General features: G+C 42.2%; 1 protein-coding gene across 1 annotated transcript in view; it reads left to right on the top strand.

Annotated features, from left to right (window-relative positions):
- Positions 1–1,782: 1,782 nt before the first annotated feature.
- Positions 1,783–14,021, top strand: part of WLS (Wnt ligand secretion mediator) — a 112,977-nt gene continuing 100,738 nt past the window's right edge. Inside the window, exon 1 of the mRNA XM_004588762.4 lies at positions 1,783–2,224. Within this exon, the coding sequence (XP_004588819.1) occupies positions 2,119–2,224 (106 nt within the window). The 5' untranslated portion in view covers positions 1,783–2,118. The remainder of the gene's footprint in view (positions 2,225–14,021) is intronic.

Here is a 14,021-nt window from a genome sequence, read left to right as displayed (position 1 = left end):
TGGCCATCCTTTGCCTGTCTGTGTTAGCGTTGGTTATAAACTAATTCTGTCATTCCAGAGACATTCTGCTCCATATTTGGAAAGAAAAGAGAAACCTCCCAATTGAGAGGCTGTGATGAATCTGGACAGGCCTTGTTGGGTCTATTTCATATCAGCACATATTCTTTGTGCCCAACCAAATGTCTGTACAACTGTCTAGCCTTCATGGAAACTAAGCACTAACCCAGATGGCTTGAGAAGGGGGGCAGGGATCTTCAGAAGTTTAATTTGAGGACTGAAATGTCACATAAAGCATCAACTAAATACATGTGTTATACTTTCCTGGTGTAAACCTGTCTTTTGTTAACAGAATTTGTTGCAAAAGCAAAAGTTGTGATCCTTGAGACCAGTGAAGAAAAGTTTCGTCCCTTCCCTTCCCTCCAAGAAATACCCCTTTGGTTAAAGAATTTTGCTGCCGATTAGAGATGGATGTTTCCATTAAGGGTGAGTTGTCTAGCATTTTCTGGAAGGTCCCTGAAAGTCTGTGAGGAGAGTAGAAAAGGAAAGAGGAGTTAGAATCCACAGAGGCTAGCATTAGGAGGGCTTAGTAGGATGGGTGTGGATGGTGGTGGAGACTGTGTATTGGGGGTGGGATATTCACCAAATTACCGGCCAAAGGCCAAGTGGCCCATTTACAAATCACGGAAAAACCAGGTCCAGGAATTTAGGCTTACTGGCACAGGAAGGCCTCCCCGCCTAACTTTCTTGGGTCATTTTGTAATGTCGTAGCCCTTTGAGCTTGTGTGAGTACACCCTATGATGTCAGCACCACCACGAAATCGCCCAACAATGCTATTCCCATGGTTAAGCCACGCATGACTGTGTGTGCTAGCAGCACAGACAACAAGCACTGCAATATGTGTACTCTCTAAAACCAACTTTATGCTTTTGAAATGCAAATGCTGGCCTTGCTTTCACATTCATTTACTGATTCATTCCGCAAAAGTTTACAGAGGAGGACCTATTAGAGCTAGACTTTTGCTTGGCACCACGGGGATGGGCGTGGGGGAGATACGAACAAAACTGGGTTCTTATCCATTAGAAATTAACAACTCCGGGTGTGGAGACCACCCTCCACACACGAAGTCCTTACAATAAATGATAAAAATGTAAACAGAGAAACGTCGGGCTGCAGTTCCCAGAGACACTATACGGAAGTGGTGTGGCCAGCTCGAAAGGCTTTTCAGATGAGGTGGTGTTTGAATTAGGCTCACAATGCAGAACACGTTTTCTTTAGCGTCACAGCCAGGATAAAGGCTCTGCAAACCCCGTGGGGGTGAAGGAAGGCACAGGGCCAGGGCACAAGGTTCCCGATGGGATTTAGCTGAACCCAAGACTCAGAACCAGCCGGGACCTGCCAAGAGAAGCTGAACTGAGAGTTGGTCCTGCATCTCTCTCTCGGCGTGTGTCTGTCAGCTTCCTTTAAATGTGTCTCCTCCTCTTTCCTAAATAGAGTTGCAGCAGCTGAGGGTGGGGAGGGTTCTCTACTGAAGTCAGCATGGAAGTTAAAGGGCTGACGGGCGGCCCGCCTGGTGGGTTCAGCCTTGCACTTTAGGAAGCAGAAGGGAAAACGTGCGAGAGGCTGAGCAGTGTCCAAACGATCCGGTCCCGAGGCGGGACAAGGCTGCAGGCCGGCCAGGGAGCTCAGTGCCAGCTCCCGCCGGAGCTCGGATCCCGGGGCTGGCGGGCGAGGGGTAGAAGCTAGAGAGGGAGGGAGGGACGGAGGGACGGAGGGAGGAAGCGCGAGAGGGAGGGAGGAAGAAAGGGAGGGAGGCGGCGTCATGTGATCCGCTTCCCTGCTCCTTTAAGCGTCCGCAGGCGGCGGAGCGGCCACAATCACAGCTCCGGGCACTGGGGGAGCCCGAGCCGGCAGAGCCGGAGGAATCCGTGCAGGCGCCTTCTGCCCGGGTCCCATCCTTGCCGCGCTCCCGCACCCTAGAAGTTTTGCAGCGCCCAGCAAGGGGGCGAGGGAGGAGGGCGCAAGAGAAGGGAAGGGGACAAAAAAATAATCCAAAAAAGCACACCCTAAAACATTTATTTCAAGGAGGAAAGAAAAAAAAGGGGGAGGGGGTCGCGAACATGGCTGGGGCAATTATAGAGAACATGAGCACCAAGAAGCTGTGCATTGTCGGGGGGATTCTGCTCGTGTTCCAAGTCATCGCCTTTCTGGTGGGAGGCTTGATTGGTAAGTGCGAGAGCTGCAAACTTTTCCCCCTTTCTCTCTTTTCGGGCCCCTTCCCTCTTCGCCTCTCGGGCTACTTGTTACAGTATCACTGCCTCGCTTCTATGATCTAATTAGTCCGGCTATTGTGCTTAAGAAAGCAGAGCTCCATGGGGCTCCGTGGGGCACCATCCAGTCTAGTGGCTAAGAGAAAAGGAGGGGAAAAAGTTTTGGCCTAGTTTCAGTATCCACTTGAAAGGCAGGAGGGGGTGGCGGGGGTGGGAATCTAAGCATGGCGACGGATTGCGCGAGGAAGCGCTGGGTTAAAAGTTGATTGCTCGCACCCCCCACCCTGTTTTTTTCCCGCGTCTTCCCCCCCCCACCCCCTCGCCTTTTCCACCCCGTTCTCTTCCAATCGGCTCCGGGAGGGCAACGTAATCGACTTTATTAAGAACAACAGAAGAGTCGGGGAACTGCGCCGGGCGCAAGACCCAGGGCTCTGCAGCAAGGCTGTGGTTGGTGCGGGTGCGAAATGCATTTGCTGGTCTTGGTTGTGGGGCGCCGGGTGGAGGGTTTCCTTGTTGCACTCCTCCTCCACCGGCTCTGGTGACCGCAGTCAGGTCGGAGCAGTGGGCGGGGCCGTGGGTTAGGGTAGGGTAGGGTGGGAGAGTCCTCGGCGGGCGCCGCGGGAAGTTGAAGTGGTCCGAGGGGAAAAGCGTATCCGAAAGGTGTTGCTTTTGGCCTCCTGCCCTCGAGCGAACCTCCCCTCCCCCACCTCTTAGAGCCCCTAGAGCCGCGGAGTCTGCCTGATCCTCCCCCAGTCCTCCCGAAAAAGCGCCCCGCAGGTGACAGGTCATAAGCCCCCAAGGGATGGGGCCCTCCCTGGGAGACCCCCCGTGGCGTGCGCCAAACGGGCTTCCGGGTGCCTGCTGTGTCCCAGACCGTCCCCTCGGAACCGCCCCCCCCCCCCCCGCCGCCACCTCCGTCTTGAGGTCTCTAAGGCGCCACCCGTCTCCGGCCCCTCTTCACATTTGCATCCCTCACCCCTCAGGATTTGGGACAGCCCGGTACAAACTTAAGCTCCAACTCAGGCTGGCGCGGATGGGAGGATCGGCTTCCTGTCTTCGCGGCTTTGTTAAAGTTTGCCGAGTGCACCGAGTCCACGGAGGGCCGTCCTCGCGCGTGCCTCTGCCGGAGCCCGCGCCGTAGGGCTGTGGGCCAACGGTCCGCCAGCGGCCCACGGCGCCTTGAAACCCCTCACCGGTTTGGGCATCTCTGCGAGGCATTTTGTCTCCAGACTTGATTTGGTGCGGACAAGTTAAAAGGAGCTTGATACTGTAAATCTGAGCTAATTGTTTTAAACAAAGGAGAGTGGGTGCAGCTTCAAGCAGGATAGGAATTCCTGGAGATCCATGCCTTTCTCCCTGCGTGCCTGTGTTCACAAAGCAGAAAGGAGTTTAGAGTTTGCCAGGATCCAGGCAGCACTTCATCTTTGTGTTTCTGGAACCCTCAGCCCTAACACACACACACACACACACACACACACACACACACACACACACACACCAGTTTGGCTTTTGTGTTTGGCGCTCTCCTGTGACTATTTGTAATCTCTGTTTCTCTGTATTGGATTTTTTTTTTCGAGGCTCTTAATACCTTGTCTGCTGGGAGCTGAAGGCAGCCTTCCCTGTGCCCTCACAGTGATTATGCAGCGGTTACAATTACACCTCTTGTCTCCCTTGATGAGCAGTTGCAGTTAGATGCCATTGGATCTTGTGTGATTTCAGTGGCAGACCATAATTAAAATTTCTTGCACCTTGTGCTTTCAGAATTAAATTGGCCTATTATCCCTGTCTGACCTTCATCCTCTTTGAGGTTTTTGCACAAGCAGCGAACCATAACACAGAGTTTCCTGGTGTTTGTTGATTGTATTTCTTTTTCTAAAGCTGATCTCCCAGTTTTAAAGAGCCCATTATCCGTGTTCTAGGTTTCCTAGGGCACTTGCAGAACTACTATATTTTCTGGAATGCTGTTACCACTGAAGCGGTCCCAGGCTCCTGGAGTGGGTGCAGGATATTATAGTTGCTCTAGGATCAGAAGAAGGCTTGTCTATTCAAAGCAGGGTTTATCTGGAGGGAATTTAGTGACCAGATATGACAACCTCCAAAGGTCAGTAGGAGCAGGTGGATTTCCTTCAGTTGATGAGATGTTTTAGTTCCAACTTCTCCCCCAAAGAAAAATGCCTACCTGTAACACTTCCTGGGACATAGTGTGTTAATTGCCGGTTTACCTCCCATCCCAGTTGCAAAGATCCAGTCCCTAGTCTGATTCAAAGACTGTACAGATGGAATTGGCTGATCTGTGACTCCCATTCAGAAAGTTGGGTGTTTTCAGTTTGTTTGATTGATAGATTTTGTTTGATTTTGCCCCCAAACAAATCTAGTAACTTGGATATGCTTGTAAAAGCCAAACATAGGAAGTGAATTATCAAGAAAAAGGATAATAATGTGTTCTACCCACCTTTCCCTAAACTGGCAAACAGCTGAAACAGAAAAAAAAAAAAATCAATAAAATAGGCAAATGGAACCAGTAGGCAAAAGGATCATTGTGTAGGCTGGAAAGCCATCAAAATTCCTACGCCTCTTCCTCCTGTGCCCAGTGAGGGAAGTCCACCACTGCCCATGTGTCTGCTGCTTCCAAGGTGAGATACCCTGTGTGTCACTGTGTTTCTAACACATCTGCAGCCTGCTGAGCCAGAAAAGGAGGTGAACCCTTTGAACTGGGCATCATATGTATTTCCTTTTGATTGCTATTGTCCTGAATGAGAAGAAACTTGTCGATTTAAGGAGAGGGATTCCTGATGGCACCTCTCCTTTCTTAGGGTTGTTAAGTACCACATATGCATATTCAATAGCACAGAAACAACTCACACCTGCATTCCAAATAACAACAAATGGGAAGCCCTAAAGTGACCCAGCCAGGAGTGGTTCATTCTCCTCACTAGTAGAGTAATGAGTTAAATGTCCATTTCAGTTCTAAAATTGTGCAACTCATCCAATGTTTAGTGTTTAATGTGACGTTTTGACTAGTGTTTGGTGTGGCCTTCCAGAGTTAATGGGAAAAAAATTAAACATTAACTATAAAAGGAATTAGGAGTGATTGGGTTTTGATTTAGCTAGCTTAAATACTTCTCTGCCCCAATAGCATTCTTATGAACCTTGTTTTTTATTTTATTATTTTTGTTGCTGTTTTGCTTGCCTTATTTGTTTTTTTTGTCCAGTGTCTATATCAAGTCAAACCTATAGTAGGATTTTACAAACAGGATCTGAAAGTAGTAGCTTGTATGGTAGATTAGGGTATTTATAAATTCAGCAGTCTGTTATGCTTTCATAAAAAAAAAACTTCAAGCTCCAATAAAACCATGCATTTGATTGTTTTACATATCCAAGAGGTTTCCTAAGTGACTAGTTTCTTTAGTATTTAGAACCCATTTAAAAATTTAAGATTCCCTAAAGGAAAATAAAACAATTTTAATGCTAGAGCTGCATCTTTATCCTTCTTAAAAATAAGCCTGCAGAAATAAAAAAAAATAATGTCTCCTTTAATTCCACATTTGGTGAATTTAGTTCATGCAGAAGCAGCTACAGGCATAGAGGAAGGAGGGAGGGGAAGAAGATCATGGGCCCTGTTAGTGTAGCCAGCTAACAATCATGAACTCGAATCCCTTGCCCATTATGTGCAATTTGCTCAGCTTCAAATTAGTCATGTCTGGGGGATATAATGGTTGAAAAAGCAGGTCACTGTTCCACCTGTTCTAAAACTGTTAAGAGTATAAAGATCAGGACTGAATGAATACAGAATTGTAGAATTGTTTTAAACACATCAAAATGAGATATGCCAAACTTAAACTCCAAAAAAGTAGAGCAAACTGCCAGTTAATTATTTCTACTGTTTCTTGCCTAAAATCAAGAATGTGAGTGGCTGATTTTTTTAGGCGCTGCAAATAAAATCTGTAGAAGACATATGAACACGTTCTTACTGATTTTCTCAAACTATACACGGATTCACCTTCTCTTTTCAATGATATTGCCCACACTACTGGGCTGTTGCTGTTTAAATGGAAACTACTAATGGTTTTCATTGTGGATATTCACATGAGCTTCTGTTTCTGCTGCTATCATTTATTTGAAACTGACTGCAACTTTAAAAATTTAATTAAAGTTATGCAGAGTATATAAGCATTGTTCTCCAGTATACTAGATTTTAAACTTACTGCATTCATTCTATTTTAGCATAAACTGATCATGCAGTATTTGTAACCCTGCAGTATGTTTGCTTATTGAGAACCTTGAAAAACTATCACTTAGCTGGCTTTTGGTCCACAATTCCTTGTATTTGATTCAGCTTTTTGTTTTATAAAATTTTATATATGACTACACCATATCATTTTCCCCCCCTCTGCGCTAACAGCTAGAGGTATACAATGATAATTTGTAGGAGTACTTTGCCACCTCACAAATTCATCTTTAAAGAGCAGAAAATTATTTTAGTAGCTGCAATTACCTTAAATGATTTAAAGTGCAAACTTTAAAAAAATAACTTAAGAACATGATTGCTGTTGGGATGCCATCTTGCCTGTGCCAACAGTCTCTGATGGCTGTTTCATCTGCGATGGCCTTCAGTTCGGCCTGCCTACCCTTCTATTGGAATGTTCTCCTCCACTAAGTGAGAAACATTTCCTTGAGATATTAGTATTATGTGTGACTTTGTTTGGTTTTCAAGTCCCCTGTCTGGAGCCCAAATGTAGATTTAAAGCCTTCCCTACCAATATGAAATTTTACGATAATCTGATCTTTAAAATACACTTTTTAAAAATTACTTACTTGAGAGACAGAGGCAGCACATGGGGGGGGGCGGGAAGAGAGAGAGAGAGAGAGAGAGAGAAAGGTGAAATTTTTAACCATAGGAACTAAGAAGAGATTCTTACTTTATCTCTGTTGTAAATGTGTTTTGTGGAAAATTTTGACTTGTTGACATTCTAGGAAGTCCTTTAGCTTAAAGCTCATGAGTACCATTTGCCTAATGTACAAAATATTTATCAGGGCCTTCCATGTGTTTATGATTGAGTTGCATGCTGACTGAGGATTAGTTAAGAGAGCACTTCAGATCTCAGAAAAGAGGGGAACCATCTGTACAATCTTAAAATGCCCCTCTCAATCCAAGTTTACCAGCAAAGTATTTCCTATTAAGAGAATTTACAAAGTCCTTTTAATTATACCATGAAATAATTTGCTGTAACATTTTATCTTAAAGTAAATATATTAAGATGTTTGACATGTGTCCAATGGTAGATCTTGTTTAATGCACATGAGGAATTCCCACCTTGCTGTTTTAGTTCCCACTTTACATGTAAAGAAACCAAGGTACAGAAAGCTCTATTAATATTGCTGAAGACCGCCTCACTAGTCAGGATCAAAGCTGGGGTTGGATTCCAGGCCATCTACCATCACAGCCAAAATTAGTAACCATTAGCTTATCCTTCCCCCAGTACCCCAAATCTGGATCTTTTGATTCAAATAAAATTGATTTTAATGCAGGGGAAAATGTAACTGATTTATTGTTTAATAATTGGGTAACATCAGAAGTTTGAAAAAAAGTCAAATGAAATGGAATCTACCCTTTCAGAGCAAAATAGTACTTTGAGGACACCTTTTCAGGAGTTTGCATGTGCCAATCCCACCAATTTCTTACAAGTTCTAACCAGTCTCCATAATGCATGAATCATCCAATTATCTCAGGAGTCAAGTTCATTAACCATAATGCGTTTGAGAGGCTGCTGTTTTAGAAAAGTTGGCTTGTTCTTATTTTCTTCAGCTAGTGACTGTAACATGTAAGGGGTTCTTCAAAAAGTTCACGGAAAATATCCATTTATCATTTAATTCAATTTCCATGAACTTTGGAGAAATATCTGTAGCTTTTTAAATAACAAACGTGGGTTTTCTCAAAGGAAAAAGCCCAAGAAGGAATTAACTGATGGACAGAGAAGGTTTTAGAGTGTATGGATTGGCAGTGATGGAGCAAGTGACAGAAGTTTTTCAAATTATCAGAAAGTAAAGATTCCATTCCCCAGAGGATAATTTCTGTTTATATATGCACCTATGCATAATGATGAAGACTTGCAAACCAGAAGCTCCCAGGAACAAGCACAGTGACTCTGTGAATAGATTTATTTTGTTCTTTGGAACATATGCCCATGGAGTTTTTTCTCCATGGTAACACTTGCAGCGCTCAGTTTTTTCTGGGGACTTCAAGACTATCAAAGATAATGAACATCAAGACCTGAAGTGATTGTATCTGTTTGCTTTAGGCTCCATTTCTTCCGTAGGTGTTGTGAAGACAGCTCAGCAGACAGTTGTTCCAGATGTAAACAGCTCCAAAGAAAGTGTTGGGGCAGGGATGAGAGATGAGAGGAAGAGTGGAGAGGCTTTGATATTATCAAACTTGATGATTAAGAACTTAATTAACAACTGTTTTTTGACCTTCCTTAAGAGAATTGCAAGGGACAGAAAAGAGCAACTTATATATTTTAGACGGCAAAAATACTGAACTTCTTTGAGCCCTTTACTACTGTGTCCTCTCCCCACCCCAAACCATCACATTCCTTTCCTAATTAAATCTTGCAGGAGAGCAAAAGGAATATGCAGATTATTTGGCCAGTAGCAAAGTAACTTTGCTGCTCTGTTGTTTCTTGAGGATTTGCTAGCTGACTATACACAGTAATTCAAATATATTGAATTGACGAATGCTTCTAACAGCCTGGAGAAGTAGTTATTGTCACTTTCTTCCATTTTTAAGTGAAACTGAAGCTCATTTAAGGAACTTTTTGAGGTTACTGAAATATCAAACAAGAGAGCAAAGACTCAAGCATATGATCCTTGATTGAATCCTAAGCTATGCTCTTGAGTTTAATGCTACTCTCCTCCCATTGTCCCTGCAGTTTCTATGGGAAACAAAGGGGTGGGTGTGATGAAACTGATTCTACACAGATTAAATTAAAGATGAAAGCCGTCTCTCTTCTTCTTGCTTCTGTCTGTTCCCAAACCACATACACCACTGCCTGCTTGTTGATCACTGACCTGGTCACTTTCTCAATAAATTATTCCAATTCCTAATATTTGATAACCCCTTACACCAGCCATTGTAAATGTTGGCCAATACTTACAAACCATACTGGGAATGGCTGAAATTGAGGAAATGATATGCCAACTCCTACTCCTTCATCACCCCCCAAAAGAAAAGTTGGTAGTCAGCAAAGGGTTGCTGAAAGTTGCAGAAAACTTGTCAGCAATCACAGCCCCTGCCCATAGGTCCTGAATGTGGCTGTTGAAGAATAGTAGGGACTATAGATGAGGAAAAGGGAGAAAGGAGTGGAAAGGTATGAACTTTATAAGCACAAGACCATCCCTTCAGGACACAACTTGTGCCAGAATTTCTAAAACCTCTTTTGGATGCTACCTACTCCCACTAAACTGAACTGGGATTTCTATGCACTCTACCTGTTCACATTTTGGGCCTGCAAGTATAATTTCCTGCTCCTCTTTCTGCCCCTGTTTTTATTTCCTATATCATTCTCATAATATTTGTTAGCAGAGGAGTATACTTTCAATATTTGTTGCTCAACAAAAATTATGAAACCTTTGGAACTTCTGTGTTAAGTCCCTGTGTTCATGCAAAAGCTTTATTGATACACATTTTGAATAAAACAGGAGTAGTTGGGAAAACGCCAAGATACTACCTTTGTTTTAGCAAGGCATTATGATTTTTCTTTAGAAAGAAGCTGATCAGCCTTCTTCACTCCATTTTTTTCTGAACTCCTAATTATTAGGCTAAGTTAATGAAAACTGGTTGGGTGCTGTCCTTGTCTGCTTCAGAAAGAAGGGAATCAGCCTATAAATGGGTGACTCAGTTTTTTTTAAAGCCCTAATTATCAATGCCAAGTTCGTGAAAGCTAGTTGATTGCTAGATTACTGTTGCCCTTGGCTTAGCTTACCCACTCGCAGAGAAAAAGAACAAGAGAGGGCAGAAAGGCAAGCCCTTTTCAAGTGACCTCAAACAAGTCAAAGAAGCAGCTTAGTTCCCTCCATCAGTGGTGATGTGGGACAGAACCCCGTTATCATGTCAGGGTTAGATACCAATGGTATCTGCTGTCTTGAGGATCTGGCCTGTGTTGGGATTGGGAGGGTCTCATTGAGCTTGACTCACCAGAAAAGTAATTTCTCAAGGACTTTGAACTGAAACCATCCACTGAAACACCAAATCCATGTTTCTACCTTCCCTTAGATGGAGAAACTTAAACTGTCATTGATTATGATTGATTCTTTTCTTTTCTTCAGTCACTACTATTTTGTCAAACATCAGCACATTTGTGGATCTGTTGAGGCAGGAAAAATGGGAATGCCACATACCCAAACTGGGTCTGGGTTTGAAAATTCAGAGAGGTCATACTCATTTCTAATGTTAATTCCTGTGTTATAAGTGAACATCTTATAGCACATCTTTCCAAAATGGTAGATCTTCATATTGTTATGGAGAACTACAAGATAAAAATGTAAGCACAATTTGTGTTATGGTATACATGTTTACTTCCAAGAGAATTTTCTCCTGCATTTATTTAGGGTCTGTTTATTACTTATGCATTATACATAACTTTAACAAAGCTTGGTTATGCCATTTTTGGAGCCTCTACTTTTAAATTGCTATTATTGCCATAGAAACGCAATGGTCATGTTAAGACTGTGATCACAGGAAGGCAGCAGAAGAGACAAGAAATCTACTGAACATCCCTATCAAGAATATGAAAGCCCAGGCAGGATTCTGGGATCTCCAGTGTATAGGAATGTGATTCAACCTCAGTAGTTCCCCTCTTCCCTCCCAGTCCTGGTGGCATCGATAAATTATCAACTAATAAGATCATTGATTCTACTTTAACTGATTTTGCTGCTTTTCCTGAGTACTGCTATTTGGACCCAATGTATCCATACATTTTCATTGTGTGTGGCCTGAATTGATTCCATAGAACTTGTTGGTATGAAATTATTAGAAAAAGAGGGCGGCCTTAGAGACATCTTGCTGTGCGTCATTTAGATGTCAGAGTTCCAGGAGAGGGAAGTCACTTAGAGGCAGAGCCATGGCCACCTGGTGTTCTGCAGGTGTATCTTCTCTTCACTTTCTGTTCTAGACTATCAGAGAATTAATGTGTAGAAAATTCTCAACTTGTGCTTATAGCTTGACTGACTTTTCTCTTATTTGACAAGAAAGTAGTAATAACTCTGTCTTCACTTTCTTGCCTTTGAGTGCTTGGTAGTCTTGTCTAATACCTAATGGAGCAATGAAATAATAGTGTTATATTCTGTGCGAACTTTAAAGAGCATCACAGAATTAAAATTTTGCTTCATTAAAAAAAAATCTGAATTCCTTCCTTGCTTGGTGAGGACATGATGGTGCAGTCTTTCTCTTGCTTGGGGAAATATAAATGTAAAACTCTTAATTTTTTTTTTTAAGCCAAAGCATAGTCCTTTGTGTTTCATTTTAAGACGTTGTTGGTATGAGACTTCCTTGAATTAAAAAAATGTGACTAACTTTGTGCTTCTGGAGGATGTTTGTGGTAGGCATAATTCTGAAGTTGTGGGGAGCTTGGGGGAAAGTCACATAGCCCTGTATTTTAGAAATCTGATTTACATACAAAAGAAGCAACAAAATCCCTCCTCCTTTGTGTCTGCTCTTGCTTTCCTTTGAAGGAAATTGCAAGCAGAAAATTGACACTGCGGGAAGATAGGACTTAAAATGCTAAGGGGCCCAGTCTTTTTGAGTGACAAGTATATTTTTGCGTAGGAGAGATACAAGGGTTCTTGTCGATTCTTCTTCCTCTGCTTTTCTTTTGGTTGAAATTAAGGAGAGTCAGAAATCTCTGTTTCTGCATCACTTAATTTAGCTGAAACAAATCTTAACTTTTAAGGCTCTGTTTAACATGCTTGCCTTCAGGTGATCGTTACCAAAAGAATGGGTTCCATATTTTATTAAATCCTCTGTGCAGGCAGATTAGACCTCTTGAGCTCCTGTTCCTCTCACTCTGGTTCTTATGTATTTTATCTGTCGTCATATAAGCTGTAACCTGCCCTGGAGTGCATTGCCTGCAGTGTGGAAAAGACAGGCCCTCACATTCCATTCTTCCTCTCTTCTTCTGAGCTAGTTCTGGCTTGTGGAAACTGGCATGCCAGAGGGAAGTTGTAGATAAGATTTTTGCTGAGGCTTTGAACATTCTTTACCTTGAGCCTTGCTGTCATTTTTAAAAAAATGCATCTTTATTTAGAAAGGGTCAGCGTCTTCAAAATTGTGGGTGCCATGGTGAGGGGTGGATGACTTGACTGTGACAGGCAGCCCTAGGACCATAAACATCTTTTTATTTACTCCTCTCACTCCAGTTTCAGAATGTGCAGGTCTGTGAATGTGCCAGGGTTAGATTCCTAGCATTGTTCTTTGGACATGCTAAAACAGGACAGTTTCACTCTGTGAGAATATGCTATTTCTGGGTAATGGTTGATGAAAGAGAAAGAAACGGTAAAAACACTAAGGTTGTCTTTTATTTAGCATTGCATTTTTTTGTTTGTTTAAAACAACTATCAGAAGACTTTCTCCATAATATTCCTTTCCTTAATTTCCCACTTGTTAACATAGAAAAAAGCAAGAAAAGTGAGAGTTTAGAAGGATAGGTAGTATGTTTGCTGTTTCAATAAAGCTGGGAGTAATGAATATAGTAATATATGTAGCATTTCAGGGTTGAGACTTGGGCAAGGTAAATATCCAACTCTGCCCAGGAAAGTCAGACAACCAAATTTGTGACAGTGATGTTGATTATGAGAATTAATAATGAAATTATTATTAATGATGAAATTATTAATAATGAAATTATTATTAATAATGAAATTTCTGAGAAATAATCATTGTATAAAGCAGCACAATGGTGGTTGAAGATTTTCCATGGGATTGCTTCAGTTCAGGAAGAATTAGTAGTGACCTTTCCTTTCACAGTGATGAGACTATGAGCTCATGGAATGTGGTTTTAGGGTGGATCATGATAGTGTATTATCTATTCCTTATCAGACTCATTTTGTAAGGTTAGCAAACTGCTTATATGCTTTTGGTCTGTTTCCTTGTCCAAAAACTTACTTTTCAAGGGGAGATTGTGGAATTTAAATGAGAACATGTTTTGTGGTTCATGAATATCGGCATAGCTGAAAGCTTCATCAGTGTACACAGCCATTCCCTTAAATTAAAAGTTCCCATTAGTTAAACTTTCTAAGGCTTTTACAGTTTTCTTAGGCCCACAGCAGATTGCTTCTACTTCTTAATGAAGTAGATAAAATGAGAAACCCAGCAATTCTGCTCGATAGCCCCCTTGTTAGACATAATCCGTGCCAGTCAACAATCAAAGAAAATTTGCTGTTGATGTAGTTGATAGAGTGATTAACCAATCTTTGGTACAATCAGCAGTAGTTCTCATTTTTAATCTGAATCTTAATTTCTGCCTTTTAAAGTATTAAACCAATACTCATGGCTTTTTTCAGAGCAAGACTTATAAGTGGCTATTATGTGAAGGAGTATATTCCATCTTTGCTGCAAATTTAATCCTAGTTGTCCTTTTAAAACCGTATATATTATTTATATACGTATATATATACACGTACATATTTGGAAGGCAGTGAAATGGAGTGTGTGTGTGTGTGTGTGTGTGTGTGTGTGTGTGTAAAGAGAGAGAGAATTT

This window comes from Ochotona princeps, chromosome 2, assembly GCF_030435755.1.
Source record: "Ochotona princeps isolate mOchPri1 chromosome 2, mOchPri1.hap1, whole genome shotgun sequence".
NCBI classification, from domain to species: domain Eukaryota; kingdom Metazoa; phylum Chordata; class Mammalia; order Lagomorpha; family Ochotonidae; genus Ochotona; species Ochotona princeps.
Note: the sequence above shows the minus strand (reverse complement) of the source record. Positions and strands in the feature narration are given on the sequence as shown.